This window comes from Gallinula chloropus (assembly GCF_964237585.1).
Source record: "Gallinula chloropus genome assembly, chromosome: 14".
NCBI lineage: Eukaryota > Metazoa > Chordata > Aves > Gruiformes > Rallidae > Gallinula > Gallinula chloropus.
In genome coordinates this window covers 13983141-14001015 of record NC_140099.1, presented here as the reverse complement: position 1 = coordinate 14001015, position 17875 = coordinate 13983141, and the positions used below count along the sequence as shown (strand labels likewise).

Genomic DNA, 17875 nt, shown 5'->3' with positions numbered 1-17875 from the left:
CTTGTCTGCAAAAGGCCTGGTCTTCCTTGCAAAAGGCCCAGCAGTGCAAAACATGCTGCTGAGCTCAGTTTGGAACAAAATGAAGAAAAATTTCAACCTCTGCATCTGAGCTCAGGCTTCACATGCAGTCATTGAAATATAACTGAAAACAAAAAAACAACCTGATTTTTTCCCTGCCTTGGACCCGGTGTTATTGTTCCCATTTGCCAAGCAAGCGTACGCTCTAGCTGCAGCAGATGACAAAGTCAGACAGGCAGCGTGCTGTGCTCACATGAAGGCACAACAAAATAAAGTCCAGCTTGAACTGTGAGGGAAAGAAGGGCTGAATTGATGTTCTAGATCTGGTCGAGATGACTGTGAGGCCTAAAAGATTTGGCTTCGGTCCTGAGAGCACCCAGCCCTTCTCTGCATTTTTGTGCAACCTGCTACGCGACACAAAGCTAGATCCTGCAGCAATGGGCCTACCGTTCTTTGTCAGTGTTTGTTCCCTATGAGTACTCACTTCTCCCCTGGAGTATAGTCAACCATAGCTTGGGCATGAAACTTTACACTGTTTCCAGCAAAAAGGGTTTGAACACAAGCGCTACGTTTTGACACTCAGTTGTGGAGAAAGCAGAGAATAATTAATGCCTCAGATACCTCATCCTCCTGCAAGTCCTCCTCCAGCTGGAGAATGTCCTTCAGAGCGGCTGCAACCACCTTCTTCCTCTTGCGAATGAAATCCTGTTCCTGGGCACACAGGTCAAACCCCAGGCGTACATCTAGGTCTTCCTGGCTGGAACAGAGGATCGGGTCTCTCACATCATGTTCATAGTCTATTTCAGCATTTTAATTGCTTCTACTTCATAAACAGATATGCCTTCACCATCAGGTCTATGTAAATCAAAGCAGGAAGAGATGAACTGTTTCAGTTTGTTTGCAGAGAACAGTCTTCCTTTGGACTGTGGAGATGTCTTTTTTTGTTTGTTTTTTGAAGATGTCTGAAATTTAATACCACTACAACAGAATCGTTCCCTTTTCAGAAGCCTGCAGAGGGCAATGTTTTCACGGCGGCTTTTCAGTGCACCTTCAGAAGTCGTGCAAGCTTCCATTGATGCCTGCGAACTGCGGAGGTGCGGACTTTCGTGTTCAGATTTTTTTGTGTCTCTGGGTGTATATAGTAATTTATAGATATTTATAAGCTCTACAATTACAGTTTTGGAAGCTGCTATGAAAATCTTTCATAGGTGTGGTAAGGAAGAAGGTTTTAAACAACCATTGTAAACTGTATGTCTCTCTCATAGTGTATTTACTGAAAATAAACTGCACAATGAAAGGCACACCTGCATTTGTAAGGGAACTTTCTGTGTAATGTAATATATTCATCTTAAGAATTTCCCTAAGACCTTTACAATATCTCAAAATATACAAAGTGTTTTCTTCATTTAGATGTGAGAGATCACTTGATTGATTTAATTTGCATTTATCTCTTTGAATAGGTATTAAAAAAATAAATGCAGGTACTCTGCCCCCTCCTTCCCTCATACTCTAGGTTTTTTCTCTGACCTCAGGAAACAGAAAGCTTTCTTCAAATTTGTTTCTGAATGCTGTTTTTACTGCCTATCTGCATTTGATAATAATTTGTAGAGATATCAAAGAGTGTCCACAGTGGCCCTTAGCACATGATTTTGAGTGTGGCAAAGTATCGATAGAACATTGAGGTACTCTTATAAAACCTTTTCTTAACTCACTGTATGGTCACATCAGACAGACTCACAGCCACTGAAAAGCTAGGTCTTGTGTCCTAATGACATTTTATTTTGCAGCCTGAAATCAGACTGAGCCAGTGCTCAGGATGCAGGCAGTAGCAGATGGGTTGGAACTTGATTGACTACTATCTACATTCAAAAATCTGAGGGGGAAAAACACAGAAGGAAGAGAAATAAGATATCTTACCATTTTTTCATCTTAATGTGCAAATCAAATTTTCTGTGCTGAAAATTAAAAAGGTAAAATCATAAATATGGATATTTTGTTTAAAACAGCAATACATCTGCAAAGCTCTGAACTTCAGTAAGCTGAGACTGGAAGATGGACTGTCCTCTCAGTGTTTCATTAGTACCCAGAGATGCGCTCTGATTTATTAACAACTTTGATATTACCATCTATGCTCTGTATCTTCCCTCCATTGTGAAGCTCTGAGGTAGCTTGCACTGGTACAATGTAGCTACACAAATCAATAGTGGAAGAGCTGCAGTGGTACACCTCACCTCCCCAGAAGGGTCCACCATTAAACAGGGGGCTTGGAACTGAAGGCTGTCACACAACAGTGTGAGATACAAGGAGAAGCTCAAGAGGCTGAGCACCCCATAAGCATGGCATGGGTTTGCATCCCACATCAGTGTGCCAGAGCTGCAGCCTCACCCCTCTGTCCCAGTGACACCCAGTGGACTCCAGACAACAGAAGGACCATGTGTAACAGCGTAGACTCTTTCTTCTTCCTCCTTCTCCCCTGGATTTCCCATTTTATTTTGCTTCAAATAATTGACTCCGGGATGTATCGCCCTAGATTTGGGGGAGGTTAGAAAACAACTGTCTCTGTATAAAGAGAAGTGCTCTTCAGTTTCTGCTTCTTGGGAACCAGCAACAATTTTTGCAAGCCGGCAAAGGGTTCCTCACAGCCAGTGGACACATACCTCGCCAACTACTTCCAGCTCGGAGGGGAGTGACTTCAGAGGAAGAGTCAGGGGGATGCTTCTGCTCCTTCTTGCTCCACATGACACGCAAGCACACTGAAAAGGAGCATAAAGTGCTTTTTGGTTAAAACAGAAATGTTCTTGGCTTGCTGTCCACTCACACGTCAATCACAAGTCAGATCATAGGACTGTCTGGTGTTGTCTACCATGTTCTGGGGTAACGTACAAAGGTGGGAAGCCTCCTCTTCTTTGTGAGTGCAATATCCAGGGAGGGTTGCTTGTATTTGGCAAAGTGGAAGAATGTGGGGTCTGGGAGGAGGGAGCAGGAGTCGCAGCCCACTGAAACTCTCTGGGTTTCTTCAAAGGATCCTCTCACTGTAAATGTCAGCTCATTCTCTAAAACAATGAGATAAAACGCACACAGAAAGTTACTTCTAATTATGAAGGAGAGAGAAAAATGGAAAAAAAAAAAAAGAAGCCAAAGGTGGCTTTGAACAGATCCCTTCTCCTCCTACTTTGTGTTTAGGAAGCTGTCTTCTGAAAGTGATCTGAGACCCAAACATTATGGGTGACTGTATCTTTATAATGGGCTGAACAAGAAGCCAGGTGGCAGTGTGATGTGAATGGCACTGAATTTTAGACTGCTGCATTTCTTTTGCAGTTGCATCATGACACTGAATGCAACCAGGCACCTCGCATTGTAAATCATCCTCATCCCAGGCCAAATAATGAGCAACAGAAGTTCTCAGTCCCCTAAAATAAGATCTGACTCTGCAGCAGATGACCCTATTTATATGAAGAGATGAGCTAATCTTGTCAGGGTGTGTTATGCGTGCTCTGAGATTGCCTACCAGATCCAGCCCCTCAGGGGATGTGGGCAGAGGAACTTCTAGATTCTGGATCTTGATGAGGGTCAGGCGGGAGCCAGCTGCTGAGTGGCTAACCCCTGCAAAAAATGAGGTGTTTCTGTGCATATGCAGAAGTCAAACTGTCAGAGATCCTGAGGAAAGTTAAGGCCATGGACTACTGTGCCCAAGGAAGTAAGCTTCTTCAGGGTTTAGCGGTATGACTGCAGAGGTTTTCAGGATCTCAGCTTGGGGTTCAGATACCTTCTGTAAAAGCATCAGATGCTTTTTGTACTCTCCCCATGAAGTCAGAGCCCTGAGACTACACCTGCTGCAGAACAGGTGGCTTTCCCTACTGCCAGTTAAAGCCTTAGTATTTGGATGGTGCAATTCCTAGGCATTGTTAGAGAGGGTAAAAGCACTAATATTCAGTTAAAGAATTAATGGTTACCTGAAAAATGCTTCTTTTTCATCCTGCTATCCAAACGAACTTCCAAGCAGGCTACTTCACGACACTAGAATAGAAGTGACGAGGACAGAGAATTAGATTACTCATCCAGCCATCTCACCTCCAGTGCTGGCACGCATCGAAAGGGTCATTGTAGGAAGGGTAATTGCTTGAATGTGGGGGCCAACATTTGGAGACACCTCCCAGACCCAGTGAAAGTGAGAATTAACTTCATCGTCATGTGAGAAGACGGTGCTATGCTAAACACATTGTAATTTGCACTGGATGCAGAGAAAACAAGGGAAAATGGCAGCAATCTGAAGGCTCATCTAAGATCATGCTGGGCTCAGTAAAGAATGAAGACTTGGATTGTTTCCTTCACTGCCATCATAGTCTGTTAATGTGAGGAATGATGTGGGAAAGAGCACAAGAGAAGAAAGCAAATAATATTTTACCACTATGGCCCCATTTGTGATGATGGTTTCAGGAGGACCCCGGCTAGAAAACAAGAACAAATAATATGTGTTTTATAAACAATATAATCCAAATACTGACCTGAAAAGGGCACACTTTCTCTTTTTTTAATTTTTTACTTTTTATTTGCTCCTTCCTACTGTTTGTAGAGTTATGCTCCCTTTTTACCAGCAGAAATGATTCAGTTGTAATAAAGCATGTGGGAAGCGCTTGCAAAAACCTTAATAGCACAGGTGTGTCACAGGTTGGGTAATAACATTATCCTCAGCCACGAGCTGCCCAGAGAATCCTCTCCAGAAAATCTATAGATTTACTGTAATGGAATTTACCAGCCCCAGAAAAGGAGCTCCGAACTATGTAAGTAATACATATATTTTAAGAGTAAAGCCACAGAATTAAAAGTTATCACAGAATAACAAGGTTGGAAAAGACCTTTAATATCATCGAGCTCAACCATTCGTGTCCTATGCTAAACCATATCCCTGAGCACCTCACCTACCCATCTGTTAAACACACCCAGGGGTGGTGGGTGACTCAACCCCCTCCCTGGGCAGCCTGTTCCAGGCCCTGACAACTCTTTCAGGGAAAAATCTTTTCCTAACATCTAATCTGACCCTGCCCTGGGGCAGCTTCGTGCCATTTCCCCTTGTCCCATCTCCTGTCCCCTGGCTGAAGAGACCATCGCCCACCTCTCTGCACCCTCCTGTCAGGTCAGTGTAGACAGTGACAAGGTCTCCCCTCAGCCTCCTCTTCTCCAGGCTGAACACCCCCAGCTCCCTCAGCCGCTCCTCATAGGATTAAATGAAATCATTCTCCACACCATGGCATTTTCCTTTGTGCCGATGCACACATTAAATTTGGAAAAAGGGTGAATCTGGCTATTAAGATGATTCTGGGTGTACAGAAGGTTTCCCTGTGCTGATGCACCACTCTAAGATGCCGCTTGCATAATAATGGGGTTTTACTCACATGCTCTCCAACATAAACTCAACTTCCAGCTCTTCCCTTCTCTGAAAATGAAAGAAAAAAAAAAAAAGAGAAAAGAAGCAGTCTCAGTGGGCATTTGCAGAGGTTTGCAAAGTGACCTTCATTTTTGCAAGCACATTTCCCATTACGCTTTAACAAGCAACAATATTCTGTTCCGTGCTTGCTGTTGTCAGCATTAGAGAACAGCAGCAGGTTTTTCTTCCCCAAGGAAGAGATCATCTCACTGTACTGGCAGAACAAGGGGTGTTTGGTGCTTTTAAGTCTCCCTTGTAAACCTTTATTTTTCACGCGTTCTTCCCTGACAGCTTCCATGTGCAGACCATGATACACTAAGTCTCAGGGTTTACGAAATCTAGTAGAAACAGGCTGTTTCCTCATCTTTGTATTGTTTTCCTCTTAATGATCTTTGTGAAGATTAGATAAACTCTGTCATTTTCTGTCAGATTATTAAAAGTCCAATGCTTCCCTAAAATTTTGTCTGCTCTGGGGCTTGGGAATTTGGCTGTCATCTGTACCAGAGGAAACCAACAGGGATTTGAGAAGGCCATCTGTTTTGTTGCTGGTGTGCATTTTTACCACCAAGCTGGTACTGATAGTAAAAGGCAGAAGCGACAGCATACCTCTTTAATCAGGGAGGGGAGAGAATGGACGTCAAGACCAAGCTCTTACCTCTGGGTTTAGTGGGAATGCCGTAAACACTCTTTCTCCAAGGGGTATTTTAGCTATATCAAAAAGCACAATTGCTTGGTCATCATCACGAATGATGTCATCATCTGAAACAGTAATTTCCAGAATGTTCTGGGGAAAGAAATTAAGAGCACCTAATTTGTTAGCATGAACTCAAGAAGGATGACATTCTGCAGCTCTTCCTGGTTCAGTGCCGGCTTTAACGAGAGCAAATAGGACAGCATTGGTGACAAAGTGTCATAACAAAGAGTAAGAAAATGAGTGTAAGCTCCTTGTAAGAAACAGTTTCTAGTCTCATCAATTCAGGCTGAACTGAAATTTCACTTGGGTCACCTTTTATGCTTTTAAGTAACTCTCACCAAAAATGTGATCTTGTAGGAGGGAGTATGGGTAGCTAGAAGTACTACACTGACCCTTATCAACAGGAGTAAGAGAGGTCACATCATATCAAGAGCTACTTTTCTATGTCCTTTGGCTTTCAACTTTCAGCAACCTGTTCATAGGTATCTGAGTGTAGTGTAATTATCACCTGTAAACTACATAAAGACCTTAATCATACGATAATTTAGCAGCTTCCTGCTACTGATATGCCATTATTTCATGTCCTCTCAGGGTAAGATATGTTCTCCTGTTGTAGTATTGCTTTATATTTTCATTCATTGTTTCTCTATGTTGTCACTCTGTCACTGGTCCCGTTACCCTTCTCCAAGGAGTTCAGACCCATATTATTCATACATAAACAGTAATATCTGTTGTTAGGAGAAAAGCAGGTTCCAGCAAAAGCCAAAATTGTTTTGCTCCAGCTTTCTAGAGGCATTAGAAGATGTGACATCCTGCATTGGGCTAAACTGAAAGAAGCTGCACAGCGATTTGATGAACAAGAGAGGTTTTGGTTTGTGTACCTTGACTCGCTTCTGTATCCGGAAGTAGAAAGTTTCATTCCATACAGGATTTCTGCAGTTTTTGATGGTTTTGGTGTGGAATTTTTCATCTGAAGCAGTTGGCAACCAGAGGCTCACATAGCAGTCAGATTGGCTTACTATAGAAACATAGGCACAGAATATCTAGCAGTGGAAGCACAAGAAATGAAGGCATTGAAATGTTCTGCAGCTTAAACATGAATGAGAGATGGCCAATTCTTTCTAATCTATCTAATACATTGGCCAAACCAGGAAGACAGAAATCACACAGCTGAATAACACAAAGTTGTTTTTCATTACCACACTTTCTAATAAGCAGTGGATTCACAGAATCACAAGGTTGGAAAAGACCTTTAATATCATCGAGTGCAACAGTACGTGTCCTGTGCTAAACCATATCCCTAAGTACCTCATCTACCCATCTGTTAAACACACCCAGGGTTGGTGACTCAAACCCCTCCCTGGGCAGCCTGTTCCAGGCCCTGACAACTCTTTCAGGGAAAAATCTTTTCCTAACATCTAATCTGACCCTGCCCTGGGACACCTTCATGCCATTTCCCCTTGTCCTGTCTCCTGTCACCTGGTTGAAGAGACCATCGCCCACCTCTCTACACCCTCCTGTCAGGTAGTTATAGGAGGTGATAAGGTCTCCCCTCAGCTTCTTCTTCTCCAGGCTGAACACCCCCAGCTCCCTCAGCCGCTCCTCAGAGGATTTGCCCTCCAGCCCCTTCACCAGCCAAATAACTCTGTACAATCTTATAAAAAAAAAAAAAAAACAACCCCAAAACCAGACCTAGTCAGTGGATAGAAGAAAATGAATAGCCAAGAATCTTACACCAGCCCTTATCAACATTGTTTCAGCTCTCTGCAATTTTGGCAGGAGGAGAAGCTGCAACCAATGCAGCAGAGAGTGAGCCTCTCACCCTGAGAGAGACTGGGCGTAAACTGTCTCTGTGGCAATGTAGCTTTGTGAGAAATCTTAAAAGAATCAGGTTTAAGTCTGATTCAGATAATAAATGTCTGGCATACCTGGTTATTAATCTTTCATGGCAGAAAATTAATGATTCTAGCTACCTAGGACATTGTCTCCTTAGGTGGGGTGGGAAGGGAGAGTCCTACTGGTAGTACAATTGTTTCTTCCAGAGGTCAATAGGTAGATGGAACCTTTTCCTCACATTTACTGATGCCTGAACGACCTGGAAGCTATTTTCTACTCCTCATCACTTTTCAAGAAAAATGAAGTGGCCGAAAGGGTTTGGAATTTGTGGATGAAGGTAGTGAGCCTGCACTTACTCTAAGGGATGATCTCCCATAGATTGTGAACCAAGCAAACACCAAAGAGATTCAGAGACTTTGGACTGGAACTTTTCCAGAGAACTGGAAGGGCTGATCCACCCTGATGTGTAAAGGCAGGCTTTGGTGAGAAAAAAGGGAAGTCTGGTCCCGTGGCAGTCAGTAAGGATAAATACCTCATGAGCAGAGAGGCAAACCTTAATATCTGTAAGCACAGGTCTTAAGTTAGTTCCTCAAGGTTAAAAGAGATCATCCTGGTGTCTTTGTCCAGGATATGAGATATATTGCTTTGAGATATTTTGTCCAAATACAAGGTGTTGTCTGAAATCCAGAGTCCCTGTGGCTGGGACATCCCTGGGGGACAATGCCTGTCGGGCAGGGAGATTCCCATGGAACTATGTGCTGAATGCGAAGGAATTTCATGACATTGTGTCGCAGCTTTGTGTGGCTTGGTCCTGGTGGAGAAGAATGACTTTGGTGGGCGTCTGGCCTCCAGCCAGGGCTAAACCACCACATGTTGCTGGCAGTTTTCCCTCATGAAGGATGTAGGTTGACTTTCTGTCTTCAAAATTATTTCCACAGGCAACATTTCAGCATCTCGGATTTCTACATAGGCAAAGTGACAGGATAATACATTGACTTTGGCAATTACCAGCATACAATCTACAGTGTGCAGGAGGGCTGTGATTACTGATCTATCTGGTAATTGAAGCATTTCTCCTCACTGTGCTGTCTGACAGTCTGTGGAGCTGTGACAGTGCTTGTGCTGATAAGAGATATCACTGGCTCTGATCTCCAGAGGCCGTGTGCTCAAGAGCACATAGGAAACCTGTAAAAAAGCCAAGAATGAAACATGGCTTTGGGCTGTCTAGGCCATCCCTGCTCTTATTAACACACTTAACACTGCAAATCTCCAGAGTTCTGAAAGTATGAGTTCAGCATCCCCCAAATCCCAAAGGGACCAAGATGGGGTGTACTTCAGAAACATCAAACTGATCTGAGACACAACTTCTCTACCTTTCTCTTTCTGGTTGTCGTAGGTTGTAGGAAGGATGCATTTCTGTCTCTTTGCTGTAGTTTCAAAGGCTTTTCCTCTCTTCTTAAGGAAAACCGAGATGCTCTATCCTTTTTCACATTCCAGCTTTCAGCCATGCAGCGAGTAAAACACGGCTCCTGGCAGAACCGAGAGAGCTGGTGGCACTGAGACCAGGCCGATGCTGCTTCCTGTCTTTATTAACAACATGAGTGAGGGGACAGAGTGCACCTTCAACAATTTTGCCAGTCGTAAAAAACCTGAGAAGAGTGGTTGACACACCAGAAGGCTGCACTACCATTCAGAGGAACCTGAACAGGCTGGAGAACTGCCCAACATGAACTTCATGAAGTTCAGCAAAGGAAATGCAAAGTCCTACACATGAGGAGGAATAACCCTATGTACCGGGTCAGGCTGGGGGCTGACTGTCTGGAAAGCAGCTCTGCAGTGGAGAACCTGGGTATTTTGGCAGACACCAGGAAGAACATGAACCAATAATGTGCCTTTGTTGCAAACAAGGCAAACAGCCTCCTGGGCTGCATTTGGAGGAGTGTTGCCAGCAGACAGAAGGTGATCCTTCCTCTCTACTCAGCCCTGGCAAGTCCACAGCTCTGGATTCCTCAGTAGGGGAGAGGTGAGGACATACTAGATGAACCTAGCAAAAGTTCACGCAGAAAATGGGGGATTAGAGCATCTGCCACATGGTAAGAGGTTGAGAGAAATAGGACTCTTCAGCCTGGAGTAGTCAAGGGTCTGGGAGGTCTTATCAGTGCACACAAATGCCTGAGTCGCAGGGGAGAGAGGGAAATGAAGAAATCAGAGTCAGACTCAGTGGTGCCTGGCGAAAGGTAGGAGGAAACAGGCACAAACCAAAATACAGGAAAACTTATTTCAAGATAAGTAAACCTTATTTTTTACTACAAGGGTGGTCAAACCCTAACACAGAACTCCCAGAGAGGTTGTGGAGTCTCTACCCTTGGAGATGTTCAAAACCTGACTGGACCTGGCTCTGAGCAACATGCTGTAGCTGACCCTGCTTGAGCAAGGGCTGGACTAGACGATCTCCAGTGGTTTTTTTCACACCTCAGCCACTCTGTGTGATTCTGCAATATCAAGGCTAGTTGGTCACAGACAAATTACATTTAATTGTTAGTAACTGCAGGGTCCAAAATTGACCTTGAAGATTAGGTGAAACAACCAGGACAAAGCATGTCCTCTTCCCATGGAGAAAGAGAACTAACTATGCTACACATGTTTTTGCCACAATTCATGTACAGTCCCCACTGAAGGGAAGAGGTTAATATTTACCATTAAATTCCCGTGTTTTCTTTATTTTCCTTGAATTGTACAGATAGTATCAGCTATTCCTCATACTGTGACTGAGCTTATTTATTTCTGCAGAAGTGGCAGTTCAATTGAAGCCTGGCTAAGCTGCGAGGAAAACCGTGGGACAAAGAAAAAATAACAGGGTACTTGGATGTGTGCTGAATACTATGAAGAATATGATACCCTCTTTACATGGGAGCACTTGAAATGACTATCCATCTTTGTTTTCCTCCCTCTTATCTCTGAAAAAAGTCTATAAAAGATCTACTAAAAATCTTCCACTTTATCCATTGCTAGTTGGGAGCTAATATAAAAAAATATATTTGCATTTTCTTCATGCTCTAATTTTAGTGCAATTGCTGGGCATCATTAGCAATTTCACACCATGCCAGGCCCTTACTTCTGTGCTTGTGTTGCAACTTCATTCCCTGATGACATAATGTCAGCCCATGTAGATGCTGAGACATCTGAACTCACAGTCTCTTTGGAAGTCAGCACTAAGTTACCCTGACATCCTTTCCCAATGTTTAGCATTTTTGATTCAATTGTGTTCGCTTATTGGTGGGACAATTTGTCAGCTCTGTCCTCAAGCTGAGGGTGGGCTAAATATTCATGGCCAAACTGGGTAGTTCAGAACTACAGCCAGATATTTGCAGCTCTGTGGGAGTCTTGACACAAACCATCACGTGCTAAAATCATTCATCTCCATCACAAGTCAGGAAAAAAAAATGACAGCACCAAAAACCAAAGTGTGTAAGAAAAACCAGTCTCAGAAGAACAATGAATGTACACTGTGAAATCCCATCTGTCCTGTTACTGCATTTCGTAATGCCAAAAAGAAGAAATAGTTTCCTTCCAGTGAATTCCTCTCCACTTGCACAGACAGGTTCCCCTTGAATGCTGGTTTACTACAGTTCACCTAAAAGGAGGAGGAGAACTGCTCCCATTTCTCAATCATCGGACATGGTCTCCAGGGATATTCTCCTTCACTAGCATAGTATGATGCAAACTCTGTTAAGAAATAACCTCCAGCTGCTGTCTATCTGAGAGCTGATTGGAACTGAACTCTGTCCTCTAAAATACCCAGTTGCAACACTCATCTGCAAGTACCACATTACTCTGTAGCTTGTTTGTGGAAATGACAACTGCTTATAGACCTACCTGCCCGTGATGTCCCTTACCAGGAACAGACAGGGTCTCATGTGAATATCCAGCCAATTAAGTTGAGCAATAAAGTTGGTTTTGCTCCCCAAAGCACAGACTCAGCAGGTTCAGTGCTTGCTGCAGCCATAGAGCAAACCTTTTGCACTCCTGGTTGCCTCTACCTCCTACGCCACCAGCACCGCTTACATTCTTGGGGCAGAACTACGAGTATCACACTAGGTTTATTCTTCCTAATTTGTTTGTGTTTATTTTCTGAAGCAAAAATAACTCCTGATGTCTTTGGAGGACCGCTCTGATTTGCAGAGACTCCAGGTGTATCATCACAGACCTGACTCATTTCTTCCAAACAGATAAAAGCAGAGCTTAATTTCATAAGCTGGCAGAGGAGAAAAGCTCTGAGCTCCTCTTTTATAAATGTGCAAGGTCTGTCTTCATCTGAAGATGAAAACAGAAGGAAGATCCAGAAACAACAAACAGGAAGGGTAGAGGGACTGGTGCAATTGTTCTGAGTCCCAGCTAAGACCAACAGGTTTCTTTTCACAGCTGAGACAGCTTCCATGTGCACCTGATTTCACAGAATCACAGAATTGTAGGGGTTGGTAGGGACCTCAAGAGATCATCTAGTCTAATTCTCAAATTCTACAGTTAGAAATTATACCTGATAAGCACAGTCATGTTTCAACCCCTCCCCAAGATCTCACTCCGTCCTACCTCAGTTCTGACAGCTGCATCACAGGGAGTCCCCTTCCCACAGCCTCTTGAACAGACAGGATAACACTGAGCATAGAAGTTTCTGTCCCTGGGAAGAAATCACCTGCCAACCTGAAACTCATACACAGCTCAAACTCACCACTGCAGTCCAGGCAGTGGCTCCACTCTTGGTCTAAGGAGGAGAATACCCCTGCAAAGCAGGTTCCAGACTGTAAAAGCTCCATAAACTTCACCGAACTTCCTTCCTTTCTCACATGCCCACCCACCACCTCCACAGCCTGACTGCATGTGAGCATTGGAGCCTGGTGGTGACACTCAGCACCTGCACGGCAGCAGGATGAGTGTAAGTGATATCACCTGGGCACCCACCTCTCCAGTGCCCACAGTGAGATCAGGGAATGCCAGGAATGTGTGTTTGAGTCTAACCCATGATTACAAATTGGCATAAAGCTCGATGAGGAATACAGTGGAAATTAATTAGCTCAAGTCTGTCAAAGGCATTTGCATTAAAAGGCAGAAACCAGTTGTACAAAGTATGAAGCAAATGTCGGAGTTGAACATTATCTAAGTATAGAGGAGCCTGCAAAAGTGGGGGAGCAGCTGAAGGTGCATGAAAAGGTTTAATTGATCTATTGAAGAGGAGTAGGCTGCTTTCTTTTAGGTTTTTTTTTTTTCATTGTGTTAAAACTGGTGCAATCATTGCCAAGCTCCATCAGCACGTGTTGTCTACAGGCAAAGGTGTAACATCAGATTTCAGGATAAGCTGGGACTCCATCCCAGGCTTGTGAAACATGCATCCCACGGATCTTGAGGTGCATATTTAAAAAACACCCAGGATCAAGTTGGTTGCACACACTTGTCAGGAATGTCAGTGGAAGCATGTAGAAAGTGGTGTATTTTGAAAACAGGATTTGGCAAGTAAGGCAAGGAAAAATGTAAAACCTCCAATGACCAAAGGACGTGGTGTGACTGCACTTGCAACGAGCTTAGGGAAAATCATTGATGCAGAACATGCTTAGAAAAATGGGAAGCCAGCAGGCAGGCAGAAAAAACAAGGCAGCAGCTGCTGAGCTTGATTAGAAAAGTGGCTTGTTCCTGAATTTGTCACCTGGAAGATGAAAATCTAAGGAAATATGAAACATGTTATCACCAAAATTTGCAGCCTTCCACTGATACCTCACAGTCAGATAGCACCTGTATCAGCTGTTTATAATCAATTTTCCAGGGGAAAAGGCCATATTGCTGACACAAGGCTAGGTAAAAGTAATTTTCTAATTCTCACCAGCACACACCAGCATATGTAGCTATTTTAGTTTTCTGATACTTCAAATACTTTCAAACATTAAAAACAAAACACTAAGTTAAAAGGACATCAGTATCAGTGCAAGATCAAGCACTTAAAAATTACACGATACCTTTTGCATTCTATTTAGATCACACGGTATCACACTATCTTTCCTAAGACACTAAACAGTCTTCAGAAACACAGGTAGGCTGCTGCTGCTTAGCCAACAAAGAACTATCTACTACTTGCTTATCTTCCTTCAACAGCATGCTGGTTTATAGTGCTCCATGACACCCATAAGAAACAGGCCCAGTGTCACAGAGTACCTGGGGAATTACTGACAGAAAGGCAAAATATCCTTTTCTTCACCTGCTGGTCCCCACATCTTGTTTACTGATAGTGCACTGTTTCTAGGACTTAGCTTGTACCTTAGATTAGGATCCTCCTACACATAGTAAGACACCCCCTCCCCCTCCCCCAGACTTTTAAAATGAACACATCATCTAAACAAACAAGAGAAGATGTATGGGGGAAGACATTCTATTATCTATGTTTTCTAGATAAGGCAACAGAGGCACATTTGGATTAATTGCCTAAACTTATACAACAAATCAGTTGGCAGAGCTGAAACATGAGCCCACACATCTTGATCCCTACTCCAGGGATGTACATGTTAGTGATAATGGGAATATTCTAAATGTCTGCATCTCCTTATGCAACATGACTTCTGAAAACCTCAGGCTGAGGGACAAGGTCATGAGAGTAACATTATTTTCTGAGAATGCAGCATCATTTTACTTTATGCAATCCCTTTGCATAAGCCAGTGAATCATGTTTCTTATCTTGTCATTCAATTTCCATTCTAGATCAAAGGTGATACTAAAAGAAATTATACCAGCACTTCAAAGGAATCAAGGTGAGGTCTTGCACGTATGTGCAATGTTTCCTAGCTGTGAAAAAGAATATAAATTAAATGGACCTTCTTCACTATCCTGCAATATTTCTCCTGTTTTCTGCACCCCAGCATTACAGAGCATGGGAACTGAATGCTTCTCTCCATTTAGTTGGAAAATCAACAAGGGTGATATCCATGTTCTTGGAACACCAAAGTGAGTGTAATACAAAGAGGTGGTGTGAACTTTGTAGAATATTGTTCCATCAGAAGATGAAGATAAAAGCAAATGGTGGTGTTTCAGGTAAAAGTGTTGCCACCTCTGAATTATCCAGTGGAAGTCAGGTAGTGTTCACTTGGAGAAAACAAGAAGGTATTTTGCCATGTCCATAGCCTTCCTCAAAGTCTCTCTGATGGCTTGCTGCACTGTGGAAAGATGGACCTATACAGCTGCCTTCCACTAGTAAGTAGTCTAGTCCAAAGTAGTCTTCTGAAACAAAACCTGTTAGAGTTTCTAGACCAAAACAATCTGGGACAGAGGTGCTGGTTTACCAGCAGCATGGGGTGCACCATCTTATTTCTTTGGAAAAGTTGTGCCTGTCACATATTGACTGTGTTTCTAACTCCTGAAAAGGTATCAAGAGAATCTGAGAGCCCTCGACATGCGATGTGCAGCAATTTCCTTTGACAACTTTGTTAGCTGCCCCAAACCCACCACATTTTGGAATACCATAGCAAAATAATTGACTCTTGGTCTGGGAAAACAGCAATTGTAAATGGCTTTTTACTTTGATGGATTTTCCAGTTGTACTACAAATACTGAAAAGTGGGAAGACAGAGGAGTTAGGTAACACGTCACAATGAAATATTGAACAGCAGAGATGCTGTGGTATCAGTGAACTTCAGCAAAATCTCAGAAAAAGGAACTAAAATGCACAGCAAAAGTAGAAAGAACAGTATGACAAAAGAATATGCAAACCTATAGTTATTACTGACCTGCCAAGTTCATGAGGCACATGTAGGAATGGCAGGGTAAAATTATCCAGAGAAAACCTCTGAGGAAGTGGAGCACCAGGTCAGGGCTGGCCAGGTACCACACATTTTCAGAACACTTTGCATATAAGCTGTAATGTACCATGCCCCCAAAAGATCTCTGTTACACATCTTTCAGTGGGGGGGAGGGCAAGAGTCAGAAACATCCATAACAACGTGTCTGTTCAGGACATGCACAGTGGACACCTCACTGAACTTCTGAGATGTGGCTGGACTCTTCAGGGAAAAGAATTATGAGCAACTGATGTGTAAAGGTTTCAGCCCTTTAGTCTATGTATTTGTTATAGAGGTGAGATATAAACACCTGGGGATTAAAAACAGTGTTTCATGCTTCTGAAACAGTCAATAACTGATGAATCACAGAATCACAGAATTGTAGGGGTTGGAAGGGACCTCCAGAGATCATTAGGTCCAACCCAGGCAGCTCCCCAGCTCATATTGCACAGGGAGGCGTCCAGACAGGTCTTCAATCTATCCAGAGAAGGAGACTCCACACTCCCTGGGCAGCCTGTCCCAGGGCTCCCTCACCCTCACTTGGTAAAAGTTTTTCCACATATTGGTGCGGAACTTCCTATACTCTAACTTGCAGCCATCACCCCTTGTCCTATCCACACAGACCATAGAAAAGAGGCTGGCCATTTCCCCTTGTGTCCTACACTTGAGATATTTATGAACATTAACAAGGTCCAACCTTAGTCGTCTTTTCTCAAGGCTGAACAGCCCCAGTTCATTCAGCCTTTCCTCACAGGGGAGATGCTCCAGTCCTTTAGTCATCTCCATAGCTTCCTCTGGACTCTCTCCAGGAGATCCAAGACTTTTATACCAAGGGGCCCAGAACTGAATAAAATACTCCAGGTGGGAGTCTTAAAGATTTAGTCAATAACCTACCTGTCATTGACTTCCTGCTGAATTCTTAAAAGTCCCCCGACAACCAACCAAAACCCCTTTGAAGTTACAAATAGATATTTGGAGGCAGAAATTGGCTTAGATTGTGATTTCTTAGCTGGTGTGATTTCCGTGGTTTGCATTTGTGCAGTGGCTAGCAAAAGCAAGGGCAGATCCAGTAACTGTAAAACTGTATAAGGTCAGTAAGAAAATCTGGTACTTACAAAAATCTGCCTGGTGAGCATTTCTCAACTTTATGATTCTGACAGTGAGCAGGGAATAAGGCGATATTTCTTCCTGCTGAAAAAAACAAACAAACAAAGGAGATGTGCTTTAAGGTTTGGGATACCTGTATATACCGTAATGACAACCAAACACTAAAAGGAACCCAGGTTCTGCTGAAGCCATCTCCTTTAGTAGGCATCACAGCAGAAATGCACTAGGTAAGAAAACACACCTTTCTCTGCAAACTTAATCATCCCCTAAAGTCTGCAGTCCCCGAAGCATGCTGACAGAAAGTGTGAATAGGAACATGGAGACAGGAGGTAAATTGAGGAAGTTCAGTTAGCTGGCTGCATTAAATCGTACAAGCGGTCGTCAGCATCCAGTACAACAGAAAAGTCAGTGAATCTCAAACCAGGAATGCTCCAGTTTCGGTGGAAAAAGGAAAAGAAAAAAAAATAAAAGAAAGAGTGATCCATTTAGATTTTCTTACTTGTCTTTAAAATAAACATTTTCATAATAGGGAGGCATCTAAGGATTAGTATTAACACCTTAGGGAATGTGTCAAGGCACCAGGACAACACAGAGCTTTGGACAAGATTCCTAGCTTCCTTTCTGGGAACAGAAGTTTTCCTTACCAAATCTGGTTATCTGATTGATAGATGTGGGGCAGTACAACAGAGTATGTGTTTTTGACTACAATCCATCTCAAAAAAGTCTACCTTCAATTCATTGTTGAAGATGGCAGGCCTGACCAACTGGGTCTGTAAAGGCTGTACCAGTCACATGTGCTTTAGGGATTTTACATCTTCAGAGAACATGTCCGTCATGGTCAGCAGCAGCAGTTGGAGCAACTGGGTATCAGCAGAAAAATGCATAAAATAGACAAAGCTCACAGCTGTAACACAGGCAGCTGTCCAGATTCCTTGTCTCTGGGAAGAGTTGTGGAAAATTTGTCAAAAGAGCTAAGTTTAT

General features: G+C 43.1%; 1 protein-coding gene across 1 annotated transcript in view; it reads right to left on the bottom strand.

Moving 5' to 3' along the window:
* Window positions 1-17875, bottom strand: part of LOC311197031 (cytosolic phospholipase A2 epsilon-like) — a gene marked incomplete at both ends in the record, with an annotated part of 51465 nt that overhangs the window by 12479 nt on the left and 21111 nt on the right. The window contains 10 exons of the mRNA XM_084270717.1: window positions 640-775; window positions 1936-1973; window positions 2676-2771; window positions 2902-3071; window positions 3972-4035; window positions 4424-4466; window positions 5412-5452; window positions 6099-6227; window positions 7019-7155; window positions 16903-16978. Coding sequence (XP_084126843.1) covers window positions 640-775; window positions 1936-1973; window positions 2676-2771; window positions 2902-3071; window positions 3972-4035; window positions 4424-4466; window positions 5412-5452; window positions 6099-6227; window positions 7019-7155; window positions 16903-16978 — 930 coding nt within the window. The remainder of the gene's footprint in view (window positions 1-639; window positions 776-1935; window positions 1974-2675; window positions 2772-2901; window positions 3072-3971; window positions 4036-4423; window positions 4467-5411; window positions 5453-6098; window positions 6228-7018; window positions 7156-16902; window positions 16979-17875) is intronic.